This window comes from Fukomys damarensis, unplaced genomic scaffold, assembly GCF_012274545.1.
Source record: "Fukomys damarensis isolate Sample0158 unplaced genomic scaffold, DMR_v1.0_HiC HiC_scaffold_38, whole genome shotgun sequence".
Taxonomy (NCBI): domain Eukaryota; kingdom Metazoa; phylum Chordata; class Mammalia; order Rodentia; family Bathyergidae; genus Fukomys; species Fukomys damarensis.
Genome location: NW_022900950.1, coordinates 59,509,273 through 59,521,920, shown reverse-complemented (window position 1 = coordinate 59,521,920; position 12,648 = coordinate 59,509,273). Strand labels below are relative to the sequence as shown.

The 12,648-nt window shown below is 31.4% G+C and overlaps 1 protein-coding gene across 1 annotated transcript in view; it reads right to left on the bottom strand.

Moving 5' to 3' along the window:
* The window catches only part of Pcdh17 (protocadherin 17), a 97,832-nt gene that overhangs the window by 60,545 nt on the left and 24,639 nt on the right, over positions 1-12,648 (bottom strand). The window contains exons 3-4 of the mRNA XM_033759983.1: positions 3,289-3,347; positions 2,979-3,151 (exon numbers count right to left, since the gene is read on the bottom strand). Of these exons, the coding sequence (XP_033615874.1) occupies positions 2,979-3,151; positions 3,289-3,347 (232 nt within the window). The remainder of the gene's footprint in view (positions 1-2,978; positions 3,152-3,288; positions 3,348-12,648) is intronic.

Below are 12,648 nucleotides of genomic sequence, written 5' to 3'. Positions count from 1 at the left end.
AAAAGTAGAAAATATTGGTTATAAGGGCAAGCTCTGAAGGAGTTCATTGTTTGGTCATTTGCTATTTATTTCTAATGCTGTCTTCAGTATTTATAACAGCAGAACATTTAAAAAGTACTTAAATTTATTAAATGTGAGAGTAACAGTACTTACCTCTGTAAGTGCTATGAAAAGTAAATGGATAATATATTTTAAGAATTGAGCAAAGAAGAAACAGGCAGTCTTTCAGTCAGTGCATATGAGCTCTTTTGATACTCTCCTCCTTGATTTTCACATTGGAAGTCAGGTTTTTACTTTTTGTTGTTTATGTGATATCTTGTTAAAAAATAAATTAAATTGGCTATGTAAGTAAATTCTCCCATTTGAAAATAAAGAAGTATAGAACAGACAGACATTTTGTCCATATTAAAACCTAGGTTTAAACTTCAACCTTCTATGGAGGGTAATACATTTATACATTTCTAATAAGCTCCACTCGGGACCCTGTGCTTGCAAGGCAAGCAGCGGCATCACTGAGCTATATCTCCAGCCCTAAAAATAGCATTTTTGATATTGCAAGTAATTTAATATTCAAATGAAGTCTGTACTATCTATAATAAATAGTAAGAACTCAGTACGTTCTAGTCTTCTCTTAATTACATAGGCATATGGAAAAACATAAATACATCCATAGGTAAAGACTGACAGAGTAGATAGATTTTATAAGTGATGGAAATGGATGAAGACTTAGATAAGAGTCACGGAGGGAAATAGATACTAGAGACAGATGAAAGATCAGAGGAGATGTGCTCGGAGAAAAAAACAGAATAATGTTTCACTCTAGCAGTTACATTTGGTTACTAGAGGCAGGATTCAAGTGAATTTTTTTTTCACATTCCTAAAAGATTCTTAAGTTTTTCTTACATATTCCAAGCACTTAATAGATATTAAATGAATGAACAAATAAAATTAATGGATCAATCAAAAGAATATTATTGCCAACTTTAAAAATCATGTTTTAAAATGAAAGCCAGTTTTTCTTTCCTACATAATTATTAAATCATGTTAGTCTAGTTTATAGATTCATAATAATTTCCTGTATTTACAAATAAGGATGTGTGGAAACAATTTTCTTTACAGCAGGTATTGCTCCTGGCATTCTCATTCTTAGATTATTAATTATTTCACATGTAAAAGTAATTAAAATATAGGCAACTTTGGGCTTCTAAAATATAGATACCTTGCTGAGATATTATCTTTGATATCAAAATTAAATAGCTTTTTAGTATAACTCACATTTTCAGACGTAATACACATATGAGATTTTTTTTCTCTATAGGAGAAAATACATCAAATACAACCCCACTACATACTTTGTATAGTTAATTGGTGAAAGAGATCAGATTTCAGGTGAACAATAAGTAATTCGCTCTTCAGTTTTAGAATTTTAATGTTTTATTAGCAAAATTCCTTAAGGATAAAAGAATGCATGCAAACCATTTAATAAGTTTAGCTTTATGAGTAGTAGCAAAGTAGTAGCAAGGAAAAAAAAAAAAAGAAAAAAAAAAAAACTTTAAGGGCTGAGGATTTAGCTCAGTGGTGCCTTCGCCTGCCTTGCAAGCGCAATGTGCCCAGTTTGATCCCCGGTACCAAAAAAAGTAAAATAAAATAAATAAATAAAATAATCTTCAAAACTGTTATAGAGAAAGTTGTTATCATAAAATAGGACAAAAGTTATCGTATGGCACTTATTACTCTGAAAACAAGGCCTTTTGCAAGGTCAATCTTAAACCCAGCAAAATTATGTTCAGTAGATTTGTATTAATATATACATATATTTGGATACTGTTGTAAATATATAAAAATAAGTATATGTAAGTAACTATACGTGTGGGTGAATTTCTGTCTATGTAAAAATTTTTAAATGATTAGAAAAATTAATGACATAGTCAACGTATATATGTGAGGACAGATTAATTCAAACGTTTATTGTGAATCATGTTAAAAAATTACTTAGAATCTATATTCACTTGGTTTGAGTGTAGTTTATCATTTAACATTACTGAAATAATAAATATTAAATATATTTTAAAACTATTAAGATTTTGAGGATAAATATTTTATCAACTAATCTAATGGTTTTTAATTCTAAAATCTGATTTGTACAGTTGCTCTTTTCATTTTAGAACATAAAATACCTTATTCCTAGTTTGAAGACATGTATAAAAAAGTATCATAATTCTCTACAAATGAAGCATTAGCAAATATTTCATTGTTTCTGAAACAAGGGATTAAAATTACTAAGAAAGTTAATAAAAAGCTTTATTAAATGAACTGGAGATAGACTTTAGATATATACATATTTATTAAGCAAATATCTTTATTATATATATATCACTATAAGCAAAGTATCCAATGATGATATTTATTTGATATCTATGAATATTTGAAGATAAGTCAACTGGAGATAAAACTTTCTTAACCATTAGTTGACTCTTGAAAAGTTATTTATAGCTAAAATGCAAGTCAAAAATAAGCCAATACTGGCCAGAGATAAAAGTCCAATCAAATTTTCATTTCATATAAAAAGAGTTTTTAATGTTATAATTTAGTACAATATAATGTGTGTGTGTGTGTGTGTGTGTGTGTGTGTGTGTGTGTATATATATATATATATATATTTATTTATTTATATTATATGCCCTATTTTTACTGTTAAGAAAAACTAATATAAGAGGGTAGGAAATACCTATGAAATAATTTTTGGCTAATTTCTCTTTTTAAGAAAATTAAAGTCTGATATTCATGGCCTTCCTTTGTCAGTTGTGACTGTGATATTGGATAGTTGCTTTTTGTCTGGTGTAATTGTGGGATTTGCTGTTTCTTTGATGTATTATCAATGGTCTATTCCACCATGATAAACTGTAAGTCTAGTACTAATAGGTTTATAATGATTGCTTAAGCTTTACACTTTGTAAGCATTGGAAGGCTTCACTCACCTTGTTCAAGTGGCTGGCTTTTAGCTGAAGTAGTTTTCATCTTGAGTGCCTCCCTAACAGACATGTCACAGCAGGAGCCTTTGTTAGTGTCTTGGTCACTGTCAGCCTGATCACTGTCCCCGTGCCCACTGTCTCTCAGGCTGGCTCTTTCTGGGTCCTTAAACGTGGAGCTACTGAAATACACATAAAAAAAGAAGAAGAAGAGAAAGTGTAGTCTCCACTAGTTTCAATCTGAAGTGCAGTCTCTTGCAAAGCAATTTTGACACGAATGCAAATGGAGAAGCTGAGAAAGTTATTTAATAGGCCTTACCTTTGAACAAACTGCTGCCTGCTGCCCATGTAATTGGGCTCTGCGGGAAAATTGTCTGTCTGTGAAAGAGAAGGAAAAAAATACGTATAGTTGTACACTGGACAAATCTCCTGCAGAGCAACAAGATTTCCTAGTGGAAAAATGATTAATAATTCAAAAATTCCCTTAATCTTCAAATTTGTACATTTTAATTAAATTGGAAATTGCTGACATGTAATTATGTACTCAGAACAATTAAATGATTTTGGTCCACAAATTACCTGTTAAAGTAAACAATGAGCCTGTCATAACTGGCATTCTCTGTTAGTACCAGGATGGATAACACTATCTGCGTTGTTTCATTACTTATAGATTAAGATTCACTATTTGTGGGTGGGGTAGGAAAATGACCTAATTTCTCCCCATTAAAAGTATGAATTATTTAATAATATTCATTTTTAAATATAATTAAATCAACTGCTGGGATTCTATGCCCTTTGGGGGCAATATCATTTAAAGTCATCTACTCCTCAAGTGAAAAATACATAGCCTCTGCTGAAAATTTTGCAAGGAACATATACAAGTTTTTCACAAAGATTCAAGCCTTTCACTCTTACCTATACCCCAGCTGTTAAAATTATATTAAAACAATCCAGTGGAAACAGGCATCACTTTCTGATTCTTAAAAACAAAGTGAAATAAAAAAAAATTTTAAAGTTATTTAAAACACCAAGAGTAAAGACATTGAGAAATCAGGCTTGTTTTGTGGTTGTTTTTACTGCTTCCAAACTGACATGGAGGTCTGCCAAAATGAACTGAATTCTCCTTGTATCTTGGAACAGAGTCTTTTGGGAGAAAAAGACTGGATCTTTCATAGATTCCCTATACTGTACATTCATACAAGTTGCTTCTTGCAGCTGACTTGGTGACAAAGCTCTTCCTGTTTTCTGCATCACTTCATATCATGCCATTATGCTGTGAAGCGCCGATGGTTGGTACAACACCCTGCAGCACACAAGTATCACTGACATGCTGGGCATGCAATTCACAGTGCAGAGGGCCCAAGGTAAGACTTAGGGTGGTGCAATCTGCGCTTTCTTTTAACAAGGCTAATTTAAACTAATAATATTCTTTTTTTTTCAGCATATTATTTGTCTGTAAACTATTATTGAAAAAAGTTATGTGAAGAAAATTTAAAGTATTATTTAAATTCCATTTTCTGCCACATGTGTGGGGGGCAGAAGAAAAACTAACACAAATTTCTTAATCTGTCTTTTCTTTTTTTAATCTCAATGACCTTTATCAAACTATGTGCAAAAAGATGAACTGGTAGATTCATTTCTGTCTCCTAACTATTTTTAATCAGTAGTTGGTAGAAAACATTTTTCACTAACCTATTGTACTAGTTTCTGGATTCACTGAAACATCTTAATTTTTGTTTTTCTATCGACAAACTATTATCTTTTAAGGGTAAATTGACCTTCTAGTAAAGTCAATAATGGGAATCTACACAGGTGGCAAAAGTGTAACTCTACATTTTTAATACTAGTTTGTCTTTTGAATTGATAAAAAGCATATATTCACCCCACTATTGCTGTCAGTTAAAAGGCTAAGCCTATGTATCTTAAAACATGTCAGGAACAGAGGATCCTGAGTAGTAAGGAGAAAGCAAAAGTTAATGAAAAACAGAAAGTCTAATTAGGAAATATGAATAATATTACAAATAGTCCTGTGTTTTAATGGTTTTACTTAGGGGAAGCGTCATGGAATAAGAATCTCTATTCGGTTAGACACAGAGAGGGAGACTGGAGAAACTTTTCTTGTCCTAACACAGCATCTACAAATGTTTGCATATTACTAAAGTTCTAAATAGTTTAAGCCAAATAAAAGATAAATAAATAAATAAAATACTATTCAGTAAAGAATGGTAAAGATCATGTGTAAATATTAGTACATTCAAATGTGTGTGTGTGTGTGTGTGTTTGTGTGTGTGTCAGGAAGTTTGATGAGACTGCAAAGGCATTGCTACCAAATATTGTTTTTGATGAAGAAACAGAAGAAAGGAGGAAAAGAAAGGACACATGTAGGGAAAGAAAAAAAGATAAAATCAGAGTGAAAAGTGAAAAAGTCAGAGAGAATGAGATACATGAAAGAGGAGTAAGCCAGGTGGAAGAAGAAAAGGAAATGTAGGAAAAAAGCAGAGTTGATTAATGATCACATCATTTGGAAAAGTACAATTTTAAAGGTTTACAAGTTAATCAATATATGGCTATCAGAATTTATTAATATACAAAAAGGAAAAAGTGAAAGCAAAGTATTTGTAAATCAGGAAGGGTGGAGGGGTTGAAGGAAGGGCAGGGGGAATAGGGAAAAACAAGAACCAAGATACATCATGTAAAGGTACAAGATCCCAACAATTAATGTAACCGTATTGTATGCCTAAATTGTAACAATAAAATTAATGAAAAAAATAAATTATTAATAATGTCTATACTCATGTAATAAAATATGTAGATAGGAATGTAAGAGATTGTATGAATGTATAGTTAGTCTAATGAAATGGTCATTTGGCCGCTAAAAAACATACAACTAATTTACTACAAAAACCACACAGAGCATAACATTTCAATTATGTAGATAGGCTTCAAGGGCACATGAAAACTAATTTAAATAATCTGAATGAGAAATAAGAGCAGTTGCATAGAAAAGTAAAGATAGAAGGAAAATTAAGCCGTATGTATTATAGCATTATTTTAAAGCTAGAATAACTTTAAAATATTTTACAACACTGTGTTCTAAAATTTGAGATTGAGCACATACAATTATCATTCTTAAATTTTGAGTCTTAGAAGAAAGTAAAATATGAGGTTAGGTAGTTGCATCATTTTAGGTCTTGGGTAATTAATATGCACGTTTGTAATTCTTGATAAATATTCTGTTTAATACAAAATGTATTCTCAAGCACAACTAGAACATGATGACATGTAACTCTTGTTTCAAGAATATAAAATACTATCATAAAAACGTTGTATCTGGAATTGACTAGATAAAAAAATGTTCTCAAGTGGATATTTTAAAACTTTAATGTATGATGATGTATTTAATCTATTAAAAAATCATAAAAATGAGATAAAAGTTTTCGTATAGAAAAAGGTCATTGTTTATTACCAGAGAGAGCTGAACTAACATAAACATGATTGTGCACTAAAGTTTTGTTGCTGTATTTTTTTTTTTTGGTTAAAGATGTTAAAAATGTTGAATTGTTTATTTTGCATAAGACAAAAAGGAAGCACTCAAACACTTAAATTGAAGGTTTGCATGATACAATAGTTTTATTATTTTCTTTTATACATTTCTCTACTTGCACTCAACAATTGTGTTTAGGAAAGATAATCAGAGGTTTTAGAAGCAGTAATCAATAATGAACTATACCTAAGATGTGCTGTTCATAAAACCTGCTCACTCTAGGTTTATTATGAAGCACAAATGGTAATTTCAAAAACAAGTATCTCTAAGAAAGTTTAAAAGAAGTATATAGTAAAATCGACACTTAGATATCTCCTAATTTGTTAAATTGATTTAATAGGCCAACTTACACATGTTTTAAGGTGAATTCTTGAAAACAGTAAAAAAGTTAAAAAGAAAAGTTTTTACTATTACAACATTAAAAATAAAAATTTTAAAGTGTATTAAACATTTGACAAAATTCAACAACTCCCAGTGGTAATAATTCTCAGCAAATGGGGTATGGGGAGAAAATGAGAACCAAGACCTGTTGAGTAAAGGTACTCGATCCCAAAGATGATTGTAAATGTACTGTATACCTGAAAAGTACCAATATACTCAATGAGAAGAAAAAAAAGAATAGAAGAGCAGCCAGTGATTTAGGTCACTGGTTCTGTCAATTGCCTTGCAATCTCAAGGACCCAAGTTCGATCCCCAGTAACAACAACAAAAAAGGTGTATCTCCAAAAAAGAAAAAAACAAAAACAAAAAAAACTACAGGCAGCCTCGTAGTTAGTGGCAAAAGTCTGACAGTTTTCCACCTAGGTAAGAAGGACATCACTGGGGCCAGGGATTTAGCTCAGCGGTTCAAAGGACATCATTGCACTGAAAATCATCCTAAGTTCAACAACGCAAGAAAAATGATTAAGGGGTATACAGATAATACAATTATATTTACAAATAATATTATTTTATGTGAAATTAATAAAGCATCAAAGAAACAAATTCCTAGAATGAATAAATGAATTAAGCACAGTTGCTACTTTTGAATTCATCACACAAAATCATATTTCTAAATTCTAGAATTATTAGAAAATAAAATATCTATGCAATTCATTTCCTTAGCTTCATAAGAATTACATACTCAGTGAATAAACAAATGTTTAAAAACTTGCATGAGATTTCTAAGCTGAGCATTTTATGATAGCATAATCTTAAAAAAATAAAATCTAAATAAAGGGAAAGCTATTTTATTTGTGTGGGTTGGAAGACTCAAAGTAGTAATGATGCTAGTATTCCCTCAAATAATGTATATTTATAATTCCTTTCAACTTTTAGCAGAATTTTCCATAAGTATAAACAAATGATTCTTAATTTAATTAGGAAATGCAAACAAACTATATTGGCAAAAAACATTTTGAAAAAGAATCAAAATGAAGTAATCACAATGTTCTAGTTTAAGACTTACTCTATTGAAGTCATGTTGACTAAGACAATGCCATATTGCCAAAATAGTGGGCATATGGACAAAGCCACCAGAGGATGCTATTCAGAAGTAGACATACGTTAATGTGGACAATTGATTTCTGACAAAGGTGCACAGAAATTTCATTGATAATTCAGTGGAAATGAACTGAGACCTACACTTCACTGTGTATGCACACACAGTGATATGTGGATGACAAATATTAATAAAATACACAAAAACAGCAGTTTAGAAAGAAAGTTAACAGGAAATCGTTGTGAGCTCATGGTCACGCAGTTTGCAGATATGCTTCGAAAGCTTGATTCAGGGAGGAAAAATGAATGACAGCTTTGCAAAAGACTGTTAAAATATTTAAATATATGTTACAGACTCTGGGAATGTTTAATACTTTGACAAAAATTGGGTAAAAATATAGAAATAATTTTCAAAAATAATGTACTAAAATATAGAATGTGTTAATGACGTGAAAAAATATTCACTGTATTTAGCAATTAGGAAAATGCTGATTATCATTACAATGAATGAATATTACAATATGCCCATTATATCAGATAACATTGTAAAAATAATGCTAAGCACTAACAGAAAGGTAGAACAACTGGAATTCTATACATCCAGTTGAGAATGTAGAAACAGTACAGCTATACTGGAAAAAAATGTTTCTCATAAATTTAACAGAAGTGTATTGTACGATCCCAACACTCTACAACTAAACCTTTACTCTAATAAGTGAACACTGTGCTCACACACACACACCCCAAAAAACAATTGTGTGCATATTTACAGATGCTTTCCAAAAACTAGGGTCAGTTTACATCTTTCAAAGAATGAATAAACAGAATGCCATACACGTGTAAAGGAAAAACTGGTTAACAAAAGATGAACTATTGATGAAACAACTGGAGTGATTCTCAAAAGTGTTACACCGAGTGAATAAAGCCAGGCGCCCCCCAAAATACATATTGTTATTTCATTTACAAGGTTTCTCAAAATGAAAAATAATTGTAACAAAGAACAGAGCAGTGTAATCAGTGGTGAAAGGTGTGGATCAGTGTGATTGCGGAAAGCATAAGAAACTATTTTGGTGTGACAGAACTGTTGAGTATCCTGCTTGCTTTGTGAGACAACACAAGTATAAAAATCCATAGAATTATATGTCCTCCCAAAGGCTCATCTTATTGTATATGAATTTAAAAAATAAATGACAGTACCCAAAACATATCTAATATATTTTCTGCTCATACAAAGTAAGTGCAAAAGTACAAATTCTTTTACTGAATATTGTCAATGAAAATTGTGTCTCAACTTTTGTTTTTAATAATATCAAGCCAAATTCTAAAATCTACATAGAAAGCCCATTTGCATTTGGATAGAATACAAATATATTTGGGATGTAAAGATCTACTAACCATACAGGCAACCTCAAGCAATAGTTCTGTAAGGCAGTCAACTTAGGGGAAAAAATGAGAACCAAGACCTGTCATGTAAAGGTACAAGATCACAATAATGAATGTAACTGTACTATATACCTAAAATGTACCAATAAACTCATGAGGAAAAATAAATAAAGAAAGAAAAAAAGCAGTCAATTTAAAAGTGAATTATTTAGCCCAACTTCCATTTATTTTTAAAAATTGCTTTTCATATGTGCAACTCCCATTTTACTTATCCATAAAATATTTTAAATAAAGATTTCACACTATATTTATTGCAAAGGAGTAGCATTCTTTTTAACTCAGGAAAACAAGCATGGTGGGATTTATCTTCAGAAAAGGTAAGAACCAGCATCTAACTTCAGAAAAGGTAAGTTTTTAAATTTAAAAAATATCTTACATAAAATAGATTTTATATTTAGAATAAATGTAATATTGTAAAGGCTCAAGAACTGTAATATAAAGTGATCAGTATCTGAGAGGTACTGTGTATGCAAAATATTGCCAGAATATATGAAATAATGCATTAAAATGCCTCAATTACATAATAAAATTCCTTTACATTTTTTAAATACTAAGGGCAGCATGACGGTGCTAATAGAATGATACTAACAAGGTTACAATATGGTAAAATTTAAAATGATTCTCGGATTTCTATATAATGAGATACCTGTGGGATGAGAAAAATAAAGACTTCATCATTGGACTATCATTTCTAATTAATTCTACGAAAATATTTGGAACACTAGTCTTCAAATGTATCCCGGCAAAAGGAAAAGAGAAGTAGAAGGTAAGCATCGTGAAGCTGGAGGCTCTGGTCAGTTTTTCACCATCATAAATAGTATTCAAGTAAATGCTTCTAGAATTCAATCTCTAATTATTGGGATCACATTCCCCAATCGATAAATTTATAAACAATAGCCCTGATGCTTAATTACCCGGGATAGTTTTATGTCACTCATTGTAGAGTCATTGGAAAATCAGAAAATCTCCTATCAAGGGAACTATTTTGACAGACCAAGCAGCTCTGGCATTTCTAGTATAATTGGTTTGAGGTAAGAAGATAGAGTGGTTGTGAATAACCAGTACTCTTGATGTTCCCTCTCTGGTCTCTGTTTCCTTACCACCAAGGCAGTCTATGGGACTGAGTCCATTATTCAGCCCAGTAAATAGATTCACTTCACGGATGTACTTTAGCTCAAAGCATAGGTTATACAAAACCATTTAGATTTCAACAATGTAAAATTCATTTAATCAGAGATCTGGTCAGGTATTCTACGGCATGTAATAATTCAAGAAAACATAACCCATACCTAAGAGAAAAATGAATCAATGAAATCAGTGTTACAGGGGAGAGAGATGGTGAAATTTAATGAGGACCTCAAATATCTGTTTAAAATATGGTCAGGAATGTAAATGTAGGTGTAAATCCATTCTTAAATTTTATACCCTAAACATTTCCCTTTCCTCTCCTTATTCTTCACCCTGCAGGGGAAATAGGGAATAATAAAAATTCCAAATGGAATTTATCAAGATGAAAACTGCTTTATTGTAAGTTAAAGTATTCTGGGTGGGACAGGAGATTAAACACTGAGGCAGAAAAGACATAACATTTTACACTAGGACTAGAAGAATGTGCCTCAAATATAATATATATGATTGTGTATGTCGTATTTATCTGTATCGGTTTTATATGTATGCACCAACACTGCTTATACAAATTTGTAAAATAGTACAGAGTAAGTATATGTATGCCCACTGGTTGCCATATAAATATGATAAGATTTTAATTACAGATGTATCTAGAAGAGGCATTATTAAGAAAAAATGAAAATAGATTTTTCAGTCTTCAAAGTCATCACCAAAAGATCAATTTACCTCACAAACTAATTTGGAGTTGACATGTAATAAATAAAACAGAATTTTGTCTAAAAGTAAGCCGCTCCATATATGGTGTTAAATCATATCATTATTGTTTTGATTAAACATAAATATTGTATCCATACAGGGGAGTGAAGTTTTGAAAAACTTCCCTTGGATTCAAGGCCATAAAATGATTCTACACAGTGAGTCGCAAAACAAAGCAAGTTGAACTTTTCCCTTAATTCAAAAGCACTGCTTTTCACATTGATAACAAGCATTCTTTTTGCAGCACACTAAACACAAGGGAGTGTTAACAGGCAAATAATTCACTTTAAGCCTTTTCATACCGACAATGCTTCCACTAGCTTTGCCTTCAACAGAATATATGGTGTGAATGTTTCTACATTGCTGAAGCAAGCAACAGCATTTTAAGCCACTACTTATAAAGTTATCTGACAGCACCTATGGCTTTGAAATTTTTAAAGTGCATGAAGTATGGCAATAACTGTATTTATCAGTGGTTTTCAAAATAATACATTTTGTACAAGTACAGTATACTAGACATTTGTGTTTTTCTACTAGAGTCATAACAAAAACACAGCATATTTTTACCACATTGAGCAGAGGCCAGTATTCCTTTAAATTAAAAAAGGGAGGACAGAAAAACTGCATTCCATAAACAAGAATTTTGAGCCTACTAATCAATGAAAATGACATATTATTTTAGTGACCTAGCAGAATATTAAAATCTACAAATATTAACTGTATCATAAATGACATTGATGCTTTTAATAAAGTATGTGATGGATTATGATTACACAATTAGAAATAATGAAGAAAATTATCCTTGACAACAACAAAGAGAATTGGCATCATCAAAAGGTAAGATGAGTGCTATTCATTTCCTGTATACAAATAGAGATTACTACTCATTCTCTGTATGTATTTGCAAAATCTAGGCTCTCAGAGACCACCAAGTCCCCACTGACTTTTAATGTTGACTTCTCCTTGGCAATAGTGAAGAGTTATTCCATGAATTTTCCTAAGAAAGAAATCAAAGCATATTTACAGATCACTGCCTCCCAAATCCTCAATTCCTTCATTTCTTCAGTGGAGTCAAGACTCAAACTCAGCCCTATTCAATAACCTCGTCTTGCCTTCTCATTCCAGGAGTGGAGGCAGGGGATGTTTACAATCGGTTTCTGCTTTTTGCTATGTCTCAGCTAAACTTCTTGTCTCTGGAAACTCTCCTCTGATTGCTCTCTCTTGAGCTCTTCCCATCTCTGTTAAGAATATGGAAAGACTGGGCAGGGTATTGGGCTCATTGCAAGCAAAAGGACCAGAGTTGATCGCGGGTAGTGAAAAAAAAAAAAA